The 17,501-nt window shown below is 51.7% G+C and overlaps 1 protein-coding gene across 3 annotated transcripts; it reads right to left on the bottom strand.

Annotated features, from left to right (window-relative positions):
* Positions 1 to 341: 341 nt before the first annotated feature.
* SGK2 (serum/glucocorticoid regulated kinase 2) lies at positions 342 to 15,913 on the bottom strand. Of its 3 annotated transcripts, none has more exons than XM_063349619.1 (14): positions 15,734 to 15,913; positions 10,517 to 10,586; positions 9,222 to 9,279; positions 8,335 to 8,384; positions 7,661 to 7,718; positions 7,017 to 7,100; positions 6,595 to 6,726; positions 5,658 to 5,770; positions 4,930 to 4,966; positions 4,259 to 4,345; positions 2,788 to 2,883; positions 2,360 to 2,515; positions 1,870 to 1,959; positions 342 to 1,642 (listed from the first exon to the last, which is right to left on the bottom strand). In XM_063349619.1, exons 1-14 carry the CDS (start codon positions 15,783 to 15,785, stop codon positions 1,487 to 1,489), a joined length of 1,239 nt encoding a protein of 412 aa, XP_063205689.1. In that variant the 5' UTR covers positions 15,786 to 15,913; the 3' UTR covers positions 342 to 1,486. The 3 variants fall into 3 exon arrangements, with proteins under 3 accessions (XP_063205689.1, XP_063205690.1, XP_063205691.1); XM_063349620.1 differs by having other exon boundaries at positions 15,784 to 15,846; XM_063349621.1 differs by lacking the exon at positions 15,734 to 15,913 and adding an exon at positions 14,052 to 15,715.
* Between the last annotated feature and the right edge of the window lie 1,588 nt (positions 15,914 to 17,501).

The raw sequence follows: 17,501 nt of genomic DNA, 5'->3' as shown, positions 1-17,501 counted from the left end.
CCGGACGGTACCACTGTGGCGGGCGGGGGGGAACGGACGGATAACGGAGCCCGCGCACCGGACGGGCGGCCCCGGCTGCTCGCGCGCCGGCCAAGGCCGGGAACTGTCCAGGCCTGCCCCGGACCAGGCCGCCCCTGCCCCCTGGAACATATTTCTGGGCCCGCGTAAAAGCAAAAAATCCCAATCGTATTAGCCTAAAGTAGGGAGGTTCTATTTAATTAAAAAAAAAAAAAAAAAACACAACAGCAAGACGACACGTGTCGCGGTACAGCTGCTCACAGGAACAGGCGTCCCAGTCTCTTCACCCTCCCTTACACACACAGGACAGAGGTAGACATATATCTGTGTATGCTCTTTAATATAAACTGTGTCATGTTTCTGACAACTTCAGCATGTACAAGATAAAGTCAGATAAAAAAAATAAGTTGTTCAGCATGAGCATCATCATCACACAGCTTTAGCCCCCTGTGGCAGGTGGAAGCTCTTCATCCCCTTTCTGCTCCCCACAGCAATAGAACAAAACAAACAAGAAAAGGGAAGTGGCATGCCAGGAATATACCAGCATTTAAATTAAGGCAGAATAAATAACTGTTCTACATGAGTGACGGGTGTTTTCAGAGGGGTGCTGGAGGCCTCACGCAAGGTGCCAGGGCCACCCCAACGCTCCCCTGGATTGTGCTCATTTCACCAGTGTCAGTGTGTCTTTCACAAGCTGTGACAGGATCCCCCACCCCAAGCAGGGGTTGGCCATAAGGTTATTCTTATTTTGCCAAGCAGAGCTCAGCCTCTTCCCCACCCATTTTATCTGGGATTTCTCCACACACATACCAGCTCCTCCATAACAGCCTCCTTGTTGCCTAAGCAGCATCCCAATCCCGGGCAAGAGATGATCCACTCGCACTGGGGAGGCACTTGGCTGGCACCAAAGTCCACAGCACAATTCAGGATTTACAGACCTGAACAGTAACCGATGAACAGTTTCTGAGCCCAGCTCAGTCCGGGATGAGCAGCTTAACGGGCACAGTCCATTTAAAGGAAGCAAGCCACTGCTTCTGGTAGAGTGAAGAGTTGCCCTTTGTATGGGGGGGACAAAGCAGTTGGACAGAGCTGCTCCACCAAAAGAAAAAGAAGTGGCCAGTTAGAGGGACATGGCTGTTGATGTGAATGATGGTACATACCTCAACCATAAATGCAACCACAGAGTGAATACAATTCTGCCCAGTAGCACAAAACACTCAGGGAGGGAAAAAAAAACAAACCAATAAGTGTCCCACTTTCCCTGCCAGGGGAACAGTCATTTAGAGGGAAATCCACCAAGCAGCAAAAGTTAAGAGCTCTGTTCCATCCCAACCAGTTAGTGTATTAGCCCCAATTTCCTTAAACCATGAGGAAGGGACAGTACCAATCCTTTCAAAAAAAAAAAAAAAAAACCCAAACATAAAACCACATTCAGTTAAAATCTGGCTTCTCAAAGCCTTTATAAAACCTAGATGTCCTCTTCAGTTGGTGCATAAGAAAATCCTAAAAATGCATCTGAGGCACTGGAGCTGCTGGCTGCTAGGTCAGGCGTGTGGGTGATGGAGGTGGAGATGGCTTCTTGGGTGAACTCTGGGTCAAAGTGTCGCAGATCAGCTGGACCAGCCTAAGCCAAGGAGCAGAGAGGCACATCGTCATTTCCAGTGAGCAGACCCCAACCAACCACTTGTGCTCAGACAGTATAAACACAGCTGCTCTTCCAAAAGAGTTACCACCACTGCATTTGCAGTTCCTAACCTCCATTTCAGCATCCCTCAGTATCAGCATAAGACATCTGGAGAGGATTCCTTTTGTACCACTGTATAACAGACACCAACAGAAATACCCACTTACCACATTGGGGTTAAACGGAGGAGTAATCCGCTTGTGGTACAAGTCGTCCCAGTTTATTGGGCTGAAGAATACATGGTTCTTTATCTCAAGCTGCATAGAAAGCAAGGGGGAAAAAGAGTCACTCTTCTGCCAACCCTCCTTTTCCAGCACCTACCAGCTGGCTTCATGGAATTAAGTGGCTGAAGCAAAACTTGGAGCTACCACATTTCCACATAGGGGCTACGTAGCAAATCCTTAATACATGAGGGTCATGGTCCAGTAATCCCTTGAAGTGAGATGCCACCATCACGTGTTGGTGTCCTAGTTTGCCACCAACCCTTTCCCTTTGGAAATCCAAGTCAACCCCATAGGGCCCTTTTAGGGGGCTGGAGAGACATCAGCCTGCACGGAAAGCTCTTCCCCAAAGCCATACTATTATCATTAAAGAAAGGCTCAGAATAGAAAGGTTTCCTATCCATCCTCCCTCCTGATCATAATGGAGGCCACCTACAAAGTCTGTCTTGGCACCCAGCCTCCTCTTCTGGTCCTTGTGGAGAAGTCCCTGGAGGATGTCGCAAGCTGCCACAGTCTTGGTTCCCTGGATCTGGAGTGGCTTGTGAAGAATGTTGTCATACATCTGAGACACATCTCGGCTGTAAAAGGGAGGCTAATTTGAAAGAGAGGAGAAGCAGCCTGGTAAAACATCAGCTACCATAAGGAACCACGCATCGCAGGTAAAGATGAGCCTTGCAGCAAGTACATGAGGGGGACCTGCCGTATCTTTGTTAAAAGGGCAATGGCATTATTGAACCATGTCATCTAATTCAGGATTCAGTTGTCTGCATCAGGCACCATGTGAACAGCAGACCAACCTCACACCACTACTTTGGAAAATAAATTCTCCACCATGTAGTAAAAACAGACAGCTTCCAAACTTACCAGTCCAAACAGCATCTCATAGAGGACGGCTCCCAGGCACCACCAGTCTACTGTCCTGTCATACGGCTGCTTCTTTAGCACCTCAGGAGCCAAGTACTGAGAAGAGTCAGAAGCAAATATTTGAGTCAAATTATAAAGCAAGGGCTTCTTCCTCATAAGTACACAAACCTGGGTGCAGTTCAAGCCGAGCAACTGCATTAGGAAGCACACAGATGCAGTTCCTACTATGCTTTAATGGACTCTCCACTTGCTTCAGAGAAGTGGGGTTGAAAGACACCCACCAAACCCCCTAAAGTGTTTTTCTGGGCTGCAGAAGGTTGTCTTCCTATAGAAGACTTGTACAAGGATTCGCCACCCACCACAGCTCAACCACCAAACCTGTCCTGCACTGACACATTACACCTCCAAGACGCTTCTGCGGTTTTGAGAAAACTGGAGTTTTCAGCCCCAGTAAGTCTGCCCGAGGCAGCAAAACTACCAATAACCACCACCAAGGAGGCACCAACCACCACCAACAGGCAAGAATCCAAGTGGCCTGCAGAACATCAAGGCTGGTCTCACACAGCATTATCTCTGTGTACTATCAGGCTCCCTGTCTAGGGCAGGGAAAAACCAACGCACACCAAAAAAAAAAAAAACCCCCACAAAACCAAAGCTCAAACATTCCTGCTTGGTTCATGCTGTACTATTGCACAAGCAGGTCCCCATTGCAAGCCAAGGGCCACCACCAGGAAATTCTGCCCACTTCTACTGAGCTGGAATGCTGAAATGTATCTCGTTTACAGACCTTTCCTCAAGCTACCTGAGGAAGGGCAGCAGGACAGGGGTATTACCTAGGCCAAAGTGCTACCAAAATCCCCATCTCAGTAAGAAGCAGGAAAAAAGCCTCCAAGCAGCCAAATTGGAGATAGGTTTTAGCAAAACCTATTTGAGGCACATCAGGGGTTAAAAAAAAAAAAGCATTTCCTCCACTCTAATCATTTTTCACATTGCTGAGGAGAACCTGGTCCTCTCGTCTGCACAGGGTGTTTCGCAGCTCCTGCGTGCCAAGGACACACAGAAGGGCATAGCAAGGTCCTGTGTGTGTCAGTACCAGCAGGCTCGAGGGTGTCAGAGCAGGTAAACAGCCTGCTTACACGCTTGCTCACGGGCTCCCAGGGTCAAGGTTGTCTCCACAGCCACCTGGAGCAGCCCCAGTTTCACAGAACTGGCCATTTCTAAGCGCAGGGATCCCTGCCACGGACAACACAGCAGATTCAGAGTACGCATGGCCTGGCACAGCAGGGAAGGCTTATCTAAACTCCAGCTAGCTAGTTGTCCAGCTGACGACCTCCAAGAGCCCAAGATGATCTAATTCACAGAGCCCATGTTTTGAGATGCTGAGCACCCATGCAAGCCTGAGACCCAGAGCAGCGAGTCTCTGGAGGTTTCCAGCCCCCAGGTCACAGCAAAACCCCAGCACGTGCTGTACCTCAGGAGTGCCACAAAAAGTAGAAGTTGTCTCCTCTTGCTCCATTCCTTCTTTGCAGAGTCCAAAGTCTGTCAATACTATATGTCCCTAAAAGAAGGGGGAGAAATTTCAGCTTGGCCCACCCTTTTTAGAGAGGAGACAGGATTTCCAAGCATTGGTCTTCACTTTGCATCTTGTGTTTATTTTAGTTCCCCACTGCTCATCTGCTTCCCCTCCCTCACCTTCTGGGCATCCTATAGTACAAGTACAGGAGCCTATAGAAAGTAGAGTCTAGATTTTTTTTTTTTAATATTTGTCTACAACTGCATAGCTTTGAAGAGATCCAGCACTGCTGTGCTTTGCCACTGATTTATCCCAGAGCCACTTTATATGGTTTTATATGGTGGTCACCCACCAGAGCAGCAGCAGTGACTTGCTCTTTACATCCCTGATCCCTGCCCAAAAGCCAGGTCCCAGCTCTTGGGAACAAGCTGAGAGGTCCCCAAGCGTGTGGTTCCGCAGAGGGCAGGCTCTCTCCCTCTTGCAGGGTCTGCACAGAAACACAGTGGTGCACACATACAAAACCCAGGCAATGAAGTGAGCTATAGCCCAGCTGGCAGGACCATAGCCCTCTGCTTACGGTCCTGATGCTTTTAAAGCCAGAAGGAAGGCAGTACAAGCTGTGAACATACCTGGCAATCCAGGAGGATGTTCTCAGGTTTTAAGTCCCTGCAAGACAAAGAGTGCTGCTTGAGAAGATTTGTCCAGATATTTAGAAAAGCCAGATCTGAAACAGCATCAGCTAAGAACAGGAGCTAAAAAAAACCCAAAACAAACACACGCTTCCCAAGCCAGTTCACCGAGACTTCCCTAAAGTGCAGATCCCCAGCACTGCTGTGTGTCAACATGCAACACACGCAAACACAGAAAGACTGCTGTCATTCTAGGTCGGGTTGGATGAGGCTCTGAGCAACCTGATCGGGTTGAAGATATCCCTGCTCATTGCAGGGGGGTTGGACTAGATGACCTTTAAAGGTCCCTTCCAACCCCAACTATTCTGTGATTCTATGGGGTGTTAGCCTGCATTTTCCCGCATTATCTAAGCATAAATTGCTACTGAGAGACAATTTCTAAAATAAACCTAGCTCAATAAGTAAGATCTTTACACTTAACCCTTCTCTCTCCTTCCCACTGTCAGGCTGGGAGTATTTATTGTCCATCGGTCCCATGCAGATGGCACCCCTTCTGCAGGATAAGTGCCAGCAGTGTATTGTTTTGTCTGGGGTAGGACATTCTTCAGCTACTCCTGTCCTGCATTTTGCAGGACCCCAGTGAAGCCCTTTTCCTCCCCAGCACTGCACACAGCCTGGCTGGGCAGACTTGGTGTCCCTGCTGTCCCCAGAGAGGACATGTGCCTTACCTGTAAATGATGTTTAAAGAATGCAGGTACCCAATTGCACTAGCGACTTCTGCAGCATAGAATCGGGCCCGGGGCTCACGGAAACAACGCTCCCTTTGCAAGTGGAAGAAGAGCTACAAACAGATCATAAGGGTGATCATTTCTTCCCTGAAAAAAATCTGAAGGATATCAAGAGCAAGCCTGAAAGCTGGCTACTCAACTGAAAACTGACTTGCAGCAAATGGCACAAGAACCACACCAAGTAAGTCCAATCCAAGTGATTTTAAACATTCTAAACACCTTTCTAGAAACTGCTTCATTTGTCCTCCTCTTATATCACCATCTCACTGAAGAATTCACGCCCAAAAACATGGTCATCTGCTGATCTAGTTAAGCTTCCTAGCTTGCTACAACTCACAGGCCAGTTATAGTGGTAGTCCAGCCATGAAATGTGATACATGCAGAGCTGAGCAGACCAAGATCCCCAATATGAATTCTATTTGGGCAAGACATCCATGTTAACAGTTTCTCCCAGCCAGTTTCAGATAGCACAGAAAGACAGCTGAAAAAAGGTAAGCTTCTGCAGGACAGAAAAAAGAAATCTAGCATCCTGCAGTGGCATCACCCAAGCACTACGCTGGGATCCAGAACTGTCCCACAAGTGGGTTTTGCCTAAAGCTCACCAACATCAGTATTTCCCTTATTCTCCATAGGATTTTAAAACACCCCTAACACATGCTTAGCATCCTTGCCCTGGGAATCATCTGACTCAGGCATAGCCAGCAAGATCTTCACTCAATTTACAGGTGAGCTACTCCTGGCTGGTCCTTGCCAGCAGTCAAAGCAACATCCTACTTCAACATCATTGCCTTCTGACAAGAAACAGTTTTACACAATAAAGCAGCATGTTTGGGAAGGACCAAATAGAGGATTTGGTAAAGCCCGTAAACACACTCACCTCTCCTCCATTTACATAGTCAAGCACAAAGTAAAGCTTCTCCGAGGTCTGGAAGGAATAATGGAGTCCCACAAGGAAGGGATGCTTGACATTTTTCAGGAGCACGTTACGCTCTGCCATGATGTGGTTTTGCTATCAAAAAAACAGGCAAGACAGAGTTTCAGGCAAGGGTCTAGTCCAGTCTGCTGTAGGGGCTCACTGCTGTTTTAAAAACAAGTGGAAGCCCAGGAGGATCATCTCCAGGCCCAGAAAGGGAACCACACTCTGTCTGACCTGATTCGTCTCCATGTCCCTGTGGCACAGAGAAAACTAACACATGAGCTGTCTATAAGAATGCCAGCCACAAGATATCTCAATTGCATTACAACGATTGCTCATAGATGACCACTATTCGCAGAAGTAGCCAAGGAGAGCAGTCATACCTCCTTTTTCTTTAGGATGGTTTTCTTATGCAAGACTTTCACAGCATAAAAAGTCCCATCACACTTGCGTTTGGCCAGGAGAACCTGCAACAGAAAGTCCTGGTCACAGGTTTGAGTCTCTCACCTTCTACCACTTGCATTTCCTTAGCTGAGCACTCTTGTGAATGACCATACACAGATTACAGCTTCAGAGGGTCAGGTTTTAAAGACCAAGCTCCATCCCACTGAATTCCCGGAAAGAAGGCACGCAACACCTCCACATACATCTCTTACACACCCAATAGGAAGTAGTTTTGGAGCATCTGGGGACAGTCCCATTTGAAGTGGACCTTTGCTATCTCAAAAGGCACAGTTTTGTCTAGGGATCTTTTGCTAGCTGAACAAGTCTGAGGCTTATTTTAAATCAAGTACTGCTCCTCACCATCACTACCCTGAGGACAAAACACCTCACTCTTCTGTCCTTCGAGGTTGCAGGTTGGCTCAAAGTAAGAATGGATATGAAAACTGCCCTGGTCTCAGGCCCACTCAGGCCAAACTCCTCAGGAGAGGTGCAAGCAAAGGACACAGCTTGGAACTCCTTCAGCAAGGAAATCTTTCCAAGCTGCCTCTGAAGAGCTACAGCCCACCTGTACAAATCCACTTACTTTTCCAAAGCTTCCTTTGCCAATAACCTTCAGGAAGTCAAAGTCTGTTGGCTTGGCACTGTTGGGCAAGAATGAAGCAAGTTAATGTTTCTGGGAGAGAACCATGCAACAGCAACGCTACCATCAGAGCAGTGGTCCTTCTTGTATACACGGGTGTTTGTGAAAGGGATTAAAGGGCACTGGACAGGTGACCCTCGCTCCCAGCTGCCAGCAAGTGAAGGGCTTGCACCGCCTATGTCGGTGTGGCCAGCAGAGGATGAGCGATACCTCAGCACCCCACCTGCTGAACACAGGAGCAGGTGAAAGCACCTGCCAGGACCAACTGGCACCTTTACAGGGGACACAGTTTATCCCCATTTCTAGAGAGAAAGGTAGTCAGGGAGCCAGCAGTGATGAGGAAGATCTTCCCTTACTACCTCTGAAGAGAGATGGCACAAGGGGCTGCAGTCCTGGGCAGGAGAGGATTATTATGATAACAGGGACCAGCTATAGCTAAATGTCTTGAGAGCTGGTGTGTTGATGATACACATGGTATTAAAGGCCAAGTAATGTAATTGTTAGGACTTTCGCAGGCACCACCCATGCAGGACACAGGGAGCAACTGCATTCCCCTGCCAGATCTCTTCACTGCAAGCTCCGGCTCACACCCTACCTGGCTTTTGCAGGGAGCTTACTTTGGATTAGCAGAAGGTCCAAGGTTGATGTTGTCAGTTGGTGTTGAAGGCTAGGGAGGATAACAATCACATTAGTCACAAAGACCTCGCTGCAGGTTGTGCTTTCCTTTCCTCAATGCAGCATCACTTGCACAGAGCCATTGATAAACATCCATCAGCAAGAGACAGAGTGGATGCTTTGGCAAGCTTTTGAGTGATGGGGAAAGGGAGAACAGAGCTGTGCACTACAGCAATATCATCCCCAAGCTGGAGGCTGTACTAAGCTAGTCTGTGCTGAAGTCCTTGTCCCATACTAGCACAAAGAAAAAGAGTACTAAGCGACTGCTTGGCTCCTGACCTGAGGCTTTCAAGACCTGCTGTGCCGTCACAGAAAAAAAGGCACTGTGTGGCTCCATCGCTCACCGCAGCACCGAGACAAAAGTCTGTGCTTCTGCCTGTGCTCAGCAAGAAGCCCTGTGCACAGCTCTGAGACAGAGGAGCACTCCTGCAGCAGGACATCAGCATACCCCCAGACCCTGCAGCCCTCTGCCCACTCCCATTAAACCCCAAAACTGCCAAGTCTGGAGCCTTGCAGGTGGCTTTATGCACACCCAGCACCACAGAGCTGCAGCCTCCCTATGTATATATACGCACAGTCTTCCTCCTGTTCCTGCTCCCTTGGAATCTTCCCCTCCCCAGACCCTGAGAGCATTATGCCTTGTCCAAAAGGCTATATAGGGTCTCTGTGCTCTCCTTTTTTTCCACCCAGCATCACCCACAGGGATAAGGCAGCAGTAAGACTCCCAGCCAGCTAACACAGGCTCTCCTCCTTGCTTTTCTCCTACAGGCACCAGCCCCTCTCTTCATCCCAATGGTGAGGACTTGCTGGCTCAGAGCCATGATCTCACCTGGCTGCTTTTGTCCGGGCTCCGGGAACGATCCATTAAAAAAGCAACTCGTTCAGCACTTGGGAAAAGAAGAGCAAGCCAGTATTGGAAACAAAAATCCAAGAGAGAAACAGCTTCGCACCATTAACCTGCCAGGGATCAGCACAGACCCCAGCGCATGCTCCCCTCCTTCACAGGAGACCTCAGATGAGTTCCCCAGCTGCCCCCAAGGTGGGGCATGCTGACAGGATATGGGGGGGGAAAGGTGCCTGGGTGCACAAGTGATTTGAACAAGCACAAGCATATTTAATGCCACAATTAGCCCTAGATTTGGAATGGCAGCAACAAGTTAGGGCACTGATACGTGAAGACCAGCACAGCCCCAGCAGTGACACAGCATCAGGGCCAGACGAGACTGCAGCCCTCCTGGCCATGGCCAGATACAGCCCCCACCCCCCCCGACAGGGATGCTGTGGCACCCAGACCTGCAACCCAACAAGTGTTCCCACAGGGCAGCCAGGAGGGTCCAGCTGGGTCCCACCACCACGTGCCATCCAGGCTGGCAGCAGCCAGAGGTTGCCCCCCCAGACCAGGGCAGGCTAAGGCAGTTTGGGGCTGTTGACACTGCAGGGAAGAGGGGCTGGCTGTGGCAGCCAGGGTTTGCCCAGGGAGCAGCAGCGTTAAAGCACAGGGCTCTCATCTTGCCCAGTGCAGCTGGGGCTGGAAAAGTTGGACTTGAACACTCGTTGGTTGGGACCCTCCCTGCTCAAGCATCGCTGGGGAGGGAGAGGTCCTGCCACCCCAGGGATTCCTCCCCCTGGTTTGAAGGGTTCCCCCACACTCCTTGCAAAAGCTGGGATTAAAGAGATGACAGAAGAAAGAAAAAAGCTCTGTATCCTTCTCCCCTGCCCCAGAGAGCTCTGTCGATCCCCCGCCTCAGCCCCACCAAGCTCTCATACATCCCAGGGAGGCTTTGAAGGCCCCTGTCCCCCCCAGCCACCCTCCGCCCTGCCCCTTCCAAAAAAGGGGCCCAAAGATGCCACCAGCCTCCCCCAGATCTCACCTGTGGGTGCTCCCCCTCTCTGTCCCCACGCACCGCCAGGCAGAGACCCACGGCCATCCCAGAGCCCCCCTGCTCCCCGGCCGGGCTGACCATGGCAGGAGATGCTGGGCGGCAGCGGGTACTGGCGGCTGTCCCCGGGGACTGCCCACATCTGGCCGGTGCCAGCCAGCTCCATTCACCACCCAGCCAGCCCGGGGTGATCAGGATGAGCTTTTAAAGGGCTCTCATCCCACTGGGAGCCTTTTGTACTCACTACGAGCAGAGCCTGGAGCCGGAGGCCTTGATGGTTTGTCCTAACCTCTCGCGGCCGTGCTTGATGAGTTCTGCGAGGAAAGTTGGAGCACCGATGCCGATTAGCTGGCGGCGCGATCACAAGCGCACAGAGGCACATTTGTTCTTCACTGACCTTGCTCTTCTCTCCACAGCTGCCCTCCTCCCCCTTCCACCCACATACCGAAATAACCAGGAAATTATAGGAACCAGGACAGCTCCCCTCCCAGCCCTGCCAGGAGCCCTCAATAGCTCACAGGACAGGGAGAAGTCCCACAAAACAGACACCGTCTCCCATGGCAGAGAGGACTCGGGCTAAAGCATCACCGCCAAGCCTCCCTGAGCCACCCCTGGGTCCCCAGGAGGGATGAGGAGAGTGCTCACAAGGACAATGTTGTACTAAGATACGTCACACACTTGGCACATCCACTGCCCCTTTCATTCAGGACTCTGCAAGTAATTAGGGACATGAATGAAACCTTTCAGGGCCCTGCAGGAGGTAAGCCAGCACGCACACGTCGCAGCAAGTAAGTGACTTGCCCAAGGACACACAGCCAGTGCCAGACGCTGGGATTCCCACCGTGGAGCATCCTTGCTGCTCAGCCATGCAAGTGGTTGCCATCACCCAGCATCGACACCTCTCCTTTCGCAGAGAGGCAAAGCCCTGAGCCCGCTCCTCCCAGCACAGGGCCAGCAAGAGAAGAGCCTGAGAAGTGCAACCTGTACCGAGGAGTTCCTTGTTTTGCTTTAGGAGCAGATAACAAAAATATTCCAAGACTCAGTTTTACTCCCTGGCTCAGCCCTAGTTTTGCTACTGGAAGGAAAGAATCAAAACATTCACAGAAACATATGTGCCAAAAAAAGGTGCCTTTGTAGACACAAGCAAGTTTTCATCCTGAAATAGCTCTTCTATGGGCCAAGGACTTGGCAGCACTGGGTGCCAAAGCCCATCTCCCCATGCAAGGGGTTTGTATGACAAGTTTTGAGGTAAACATAAGCCCATTTACAGAGCTCTTCCCGCAGGATCTGCCAGATGGAAGGACCTGCACACTCCAGAGAGCTACTGAACCGGGCAGCACCAGCAGTTCTGGGACCTGGGGGCAAATTTAATGAGGAGCCAAAAACCAGGCTGTGATTTTAGAGTCTCTGAATGGACAGGGAGGAGAAAGCAGGAATTGAAAGAAAAACCCACAAACCATTCAGTGGGTGAGCTTACAACATCAGGCTGGTCTGAGACCCTGACCTTGTCGGATACTTTGCCCCGCAGCAGGTAGGAGAACTTGTCCCAGCAGGCACCCACCAGTTAGGGACAGTATGTGGGCAGCACCCAGACAGATCAATCCCCATCTCCTCCCACCGGGCATAGTCCTTATTCCCCTGACAGTCTGGCTCTCCTCGGCTCACCGAGCCCTACTGAAGGTCATCCAATGCCTGCCTAGGGGCTGCGTCTGTCCCACAGGCTGCTCCACAGACCAGCCAATATCACGGTCACAGCAGAGGGACATCAGCCCTGACCTCCAAATCTGAACCCCTCCACATGCTTGGGTTTGGCCTTGGGCTCAGCTTGCTGCCATAGACACGGTTCTCATCCCAGACTCAGGGGAACATAAGAGACTCCCTTCAGGCTCAGGTGGGCATGTCACAGCTCCGGCATTGTGGGGAGCACATGGGCTCATGGAAACACATCCATCTGCCTTGGGGGCGTCTGCTGGCAGCATGGGATGCAGGACAAGTTCCTGGCTTGCTGCGAGGGGCTTGGACAAGGCTGCTTTAGCAAGGTCTCCACAACTGCGGCTGGGCAGGAGCATCGCTGCTGAGCAAAGCTTCCAGGGCCACAGCCCAGCAGCCCCTTCATGCTTCCCTCCACCAGCCCCGTCCTGCTCCGCTGCTGCTTTCCTGGAACTGCAGCTACTCAACAAGTCCCTGCTGACCAAGGGCAGCGTTTTCCAGCAACGCTATTTCATTCAATGCACTTGCTCTGAGACAAGACTTCCTTTCTGCAATGAAGTATCCCACACATTTAAGATAACGTATATCCCCATCCTGTATCACTTTCTCTTCAGGCTCAGAGCCACCTTCTCCAGCCCAAGTCCACCTCCAAAGCCAGGTCAGCTTCCAGTTTAAATCTCCTGAGCAGCCAGAGTTTTCCTTATCACTAACAAACCCTACTCCCCCTGAAGCACAAAGATTTCCTGAGCGCACACACGCTGAACAACAGAATCAGAAGTAGGTCACGAAAATACGCTGGAATCCTTGGTTATACATGCCCGGCTGCATCCCGCCTCGTGCCTGCTGGGGCAGCAGGGATGCTCCAGGCACGGCCAGGGCCACAGAGAGCATCAGCAAGCAAACCGAGGAGTTTCCTGATCCGATGTGACTATTACACACCAGGAACAAACCGCTGCACCCCACAGCCCCCTCCTCAAAGACCATTTCACCCCAACGCCCAGACCAGAGGCGTCCCCCAGGCAGCAGGCACCCGCTCGCACAACATAAAGCTGCTACTTACAAGTTGGAGACGTTACTGCCGCTAAATCCCCCCCCACCAAACATCCCTCAGTAACATACGTTTTCTTCCCAGCACAGCAGAAGCAGCTCCCTCTTCCTTCACCAGTTCTGCCAGCAGTGACCCACATTCCCATGCTAGCCCAGCGTTATTTGCTACAAACACATTACTAATGCAACGCGTACCTTGCACGGAGCAGCAACCTCATAGACTCGTCATCTGCAAGCTGCCTCCCACCCTCTTCCCTGATGTCACCGCTCTCAGCATCCTTTCCTACCTAACCTAGATTGCAAACCCCTCCGAGCAAGTGCCTCATCCTCTCCTGCTCCTGGAAGGGCTGGTTGCCAGCACGGAGAGGCAAGGAGGCCTGGCAGGCTGTCACCGGGATGGCAGGCAACACTTTGGAAGAAGTGCGGGGTTTGGAGGAGCGAGGCTGAGAGAGGGGTACCGAAGGCAGCACACAGCTTTCACCCAGCAGAGGGGCTGCATGCAGCGAAAGGGGGAGATGCCCCAGTTTCAGCCCAGAGAAGGAGCGCAGGGGGAGGTAGGAAGGAGGATTCCTGCAAACACATGCTTTTACTGGCAAGAAAAGAAAAGCCAAGCTTTCCCCTGGTACACATCTAAGAGGTAGCTCCAGGCCAGTACTGAGCTTCACTTTCATTCCCATTGAGACACTACAGCAAGCCCAGGAAGAGGTTAGGAAAGACTTTAAAGGCCGCCTTCACTTGGGGAAGCTTTCTTAGCTGCCCTTTGCAGGGCTTCTGGCTTGCCCCATTTTCTCTTGAAGATCCTTACCCCTACACCCCAGGACACCACAATCCTGAGCAGGAACCCCAGCTAAGCAGCCCTGGCTCTGAGCAAGCTGGAGCCCACAGGCAAACAACCTTCCATACTTTAGAGAAAAGCTACATGCAGAGCTGAGGAAAAAAAAAAAAAAGTAGGTGGCTAAAGCTTGCAGCATTTTGCAGAAAATCCAGTCCCATGAAAACAGAGAACAAAGCATCCAACAAACCTGGGAGCACGTCTACCAGCAGAGGCTGCGTCCTGAAGCACGGGAAGCAGCTCCCAGCCAGCGAGCACAGAGACCCCTCACTCCCCATCCTCACACCAGCCCACCCCACCACACCCAGAGCCCAAGGCTCTTTCCTAAAACTCAGAGGGGACCAGCTTTGTTTCCTGCAGCAGTTCATTTAACCCACAAACACCCCCACCTTCCCAGGACAAGCTATACCACTGCTGCTAGCTCACCGCAGCCCTTTAAAGAGAGGAGGAAAAGCTGATCAGCTGCAAAAAATGAAGAGACACCACCCAAGGAGTGAGAATTTAGGTGGGGGTGGTAGGTTTGGATGAGGAGGGAGGGGTGCAGGTGGTGGGTAGGAGCCAGTTACACCCTGGCTGCTATCCCAGGTGTTCATAACAAATTTTTACACATGGTAATAAGCTGGAAATTTGTCCCCTGTCCTGTAGTTTGGAGGAAGGTCAAAACTGTCATTTGGTTCAGGTCAAACCCAGAAGAAGCTGCTCTTTCCAACATTCTCCACCGACCCGGGGAGGTTGCAGCCCAGGGCAGCCACACCGGCACTTTGCAGCGGTATTAAATGCAAACATAAACACGCACGGAGGGGGAAACCTGGTGTCAGAGGCATGCAGTGATTTGAGAGAACAGAGACTAAGCGCTGAGCAAAAGGAGCTGGTGTCTTCTCTCTCTCTTCATTAAAAATAAAACATTCTCTTTTTGCTTCTGTTGTCATTTCTTATAAAATCTCCCATGTGTGGCTGCAGCAGGAGAAAATCCAGCTTTCCCGGGGGAGCGGAGGGGCTGATCACTGTGGGACAGGTCCCCAACCCCAGACTGTAGCTACCAGGAGGAAAATATCTGAAACATCCAATGTGCTCGTTGCCGTGTGTAACGAGAGAGGGAATGCAGTGTGTTGCTTGAAATATTGTCCTCTCTCAGGTCAAAGCCTGGATTTTTTGCTCAGCCAACATCCTCAAGCTGTTAGCATTGTCAGCTTTTAAAAGTATCTCCTATTATGTGTTTATTTTCTCTGGTTTTGCCTCAGCTTTCATTGAAATGGTCAAGTTTCAGAATACTTTCAGCAGCTAACTTACATTTTCAAATCAATATCTGCTGCTTTTGTTTTGTTCAATAAAAACCTTGGTATTAGCAACAAAATCTGCTTGATTTGATTTTCCACAGAAAGCCATCTTTCATTAAAAACCCGTTTTCTATCCAAAGAAGAGAAAGCAGAAGGGTCCTGCAAGGAAACTTTTTTACCAGCTAGAATACATAAAATGCCTGATCTGGAGTGTGGCCAGTAGTGATAATGGTTACTGATGGACGAAGCAATGGTGGGGCTGGTTTTGTCCATCCTGCCTGCTCCGTCTGTAAGGGTCGCTGGCACACATGGGCTGTGCGGGCACGGGCTGTAGCTCAGGGCCAGACGCGCAATGGGAAGCTGCCACCCTCCGTACACACAACCACCTCCCGGCTCCCCCGTGGGTCCCATGGGAGCCCGTGCTGGGAAGGGTGAGCCCCGCTGGAGCCCACCTGGAAGGCGCACAATGGGGCTCTGCCCTCTGCCAGCTGCTCCGCAACCCAACGCTGGCAGGAGACCTCCATGAGGAAGCCTCCTCCATGCTCTCACCATCCCTGGGGGGGGTCAGTGACACCATACCAGCCAGGAGCATTACCCTTTGTCTTCCCCAGGGCAGTGGAGGTGGGCTCCATCCAGGCCACGTACATAAAGGCAGTCGAAATAGTCCCCTCTCCTTAGGGCTGTGATGGGAGCTCAGCCACCGGCACCGGGCGTCCTCAGGAAGCAGTGCATGCAGACCCCCAATGTTCCTCCAGCTGCAAAGGCGAAGGGCAGAGGAGTAAGAGGAGAAAAAAGCTCTGGGGTGCAGTGCTGGCTGCCCACCAGCTGGGTAAACGGCTCCAGGACACGGGGCCGGCTCCCTGAGCCTCGTCTGGCCAGCACCCACCCAGCGCTCGGTCTGGTGGAGATCATCGGGGTGCTGTGCCACCCCTCCGGTATCCCTCTCTTTGCACTCCTCTGGAAAGCGCTCTGGGACTGGCCGATGGAGGGCACTGGAGGAGAGCTGGGTGGTACTGGTTGGTTGTTTGACTTCTGTGCAACAGAAGAAATTTACCCTACGACTGTTAAATTCACAGATTTCTGGTCTCGGGAAAGGATTTTGTTGTTTGATGGTTTTGAGGAGCTGAGACCCAATTCATCCTCCCTGTACCCACGGTGACTGCCCTGGCACTGGTGGCTCCCTGGCACAGGAGAAGGCATTCCCTGGAAGCACACAGGACACATGGACTGCCACTAAATCCCCAGCATAGGGCAGGTCCTCACCTGAGGATTCAACACCAGATGCCACCAGATGTCTGGGGCAACTGCAGAGGGCTTTGCCCTGGAGAGCCCCATGACTCGCCCTGGAGAGGTGACCTGGGCAAGCGGTTGTCCCCATGGTGGAGGACGTAAGTGGCACAGGTAGATGTGAGCAGGGTCAGCCTCCAGTGTGCTGCCCACCCGGACAGCCCTCCCCACGTGCAAGAGGTGAGACTTTCCCCCTTGCCCACAGCCAGCAGCAGCAATCGCCCCTTGCCCAGCGCTGCCCCTTGCCCATCACGGGACACCTTAGTGCCATGTTGAAGGAGCTGCTGGATGTGGGAGCGCTTGCAAGGCACATAGACTATACCGGCACGCAGGTACCCCTCCCTACGGGTACTGCTGGACATGGCCATGCACCCCTTACGCTGCGCTGGGCTTGGCCTGTTCCCCTGCCCAGCACCCATACGCTCCAAAATTAATCAATTCTAGTAAAGCCAGAGGCCAGCTTGTGTCAGCGTTAGCTTTTGCCAGCACTGCTGTCTTCTTCGGTGCGGGGGCGGTGTTCCCCTGCCCTCCAGAGAGCACATCCGTGCCAGGAAAACTTCTGGCTGGATCAGGGTCCAGAGGCGCTGAGCAGCTCTCGGGTGGTTTAACCCCTCTGTGCGCTGGGCTGGGCTCCCTCAGGCCACGGGGGCAAAATCAGGCAAAGTGGGAACAAGCCCTGGGCACAGAAAGGTGATTTTTTCAGCTGCACGGAGCCTCCAGATGTTGCCTGTGCTTGGAAACATTTTCCCTTTACCCCGAGGGAGGAAAGCTGCCTCCACTTCCCCAAGCCCTGTAGAGGGTCGAGGGCTGCGTGGCCCCTCGAGCTGTGGCCACTGGTCCCTCCTTGGCCAGTGCCGCTCACCCTGGGGAAGCCACATTTGCAGCTTCTCGGGGGCTGGACAACAGGTCCAGCCTGTTGCCTCTACACGCAGAGAAGTGTATAACATTTTATACGCTATGCATATATGCTACTTTATAGGAAAAGATGTACTATCTTAATGTCCTTATCTAGCAATATCCATAACCATAATCATAAACGTGTCACTGAAGTGGAGCCGTGCAGCCCTGAGCAATCG

The sequence above is a fragment of the Chroicocephalus ridibundus genome, chromosome 12, assembly GCF_963924245.1.
Source record: "Chroicocephalus ridibundus chromosome 12, bChrRid1.1, whole genome shotgun sequence".
Lineage (NCBI taxonomy): Eukaryota > Metazoa > Chordata > Aves > Charadriiformes > Laridae > Chroicocephalus > Chroicocephalus ridibundus.
Note: the sequence above shows the minus strand (reverse complement) of the source record. Positions and strands in the feature narration are given on the sequence as shown.

What these genes read in the sequence shown, in the direction of transcription:
- SGK2 (XM_063349621.1), bottom strand. Translation starts at nt 14,229, where the DNA reads ATGAACTGCTGCAGGAAACAAAGCTGGTCCCCTCTGAGTTTTAGGAAA. An exon ending in GCAAAGGAAGCTTTGGAAAA is followed by an intron (nt 7,101 to 7,660) that starts GTAAGTGGATTT and finishes TTTCTGTTGCAG; the next exon opens with GTTCTCCTGGCCAAACGCAA. An exon ending in TGGGTGCCAAGACAGACTTT is followed by an intron (nt 1,960 to 2,359) that starts GTAGGTGGCCTC and finishes CTTTCTATGCAG; the next exon opens with CTTGAGATAAAGAACCATGT.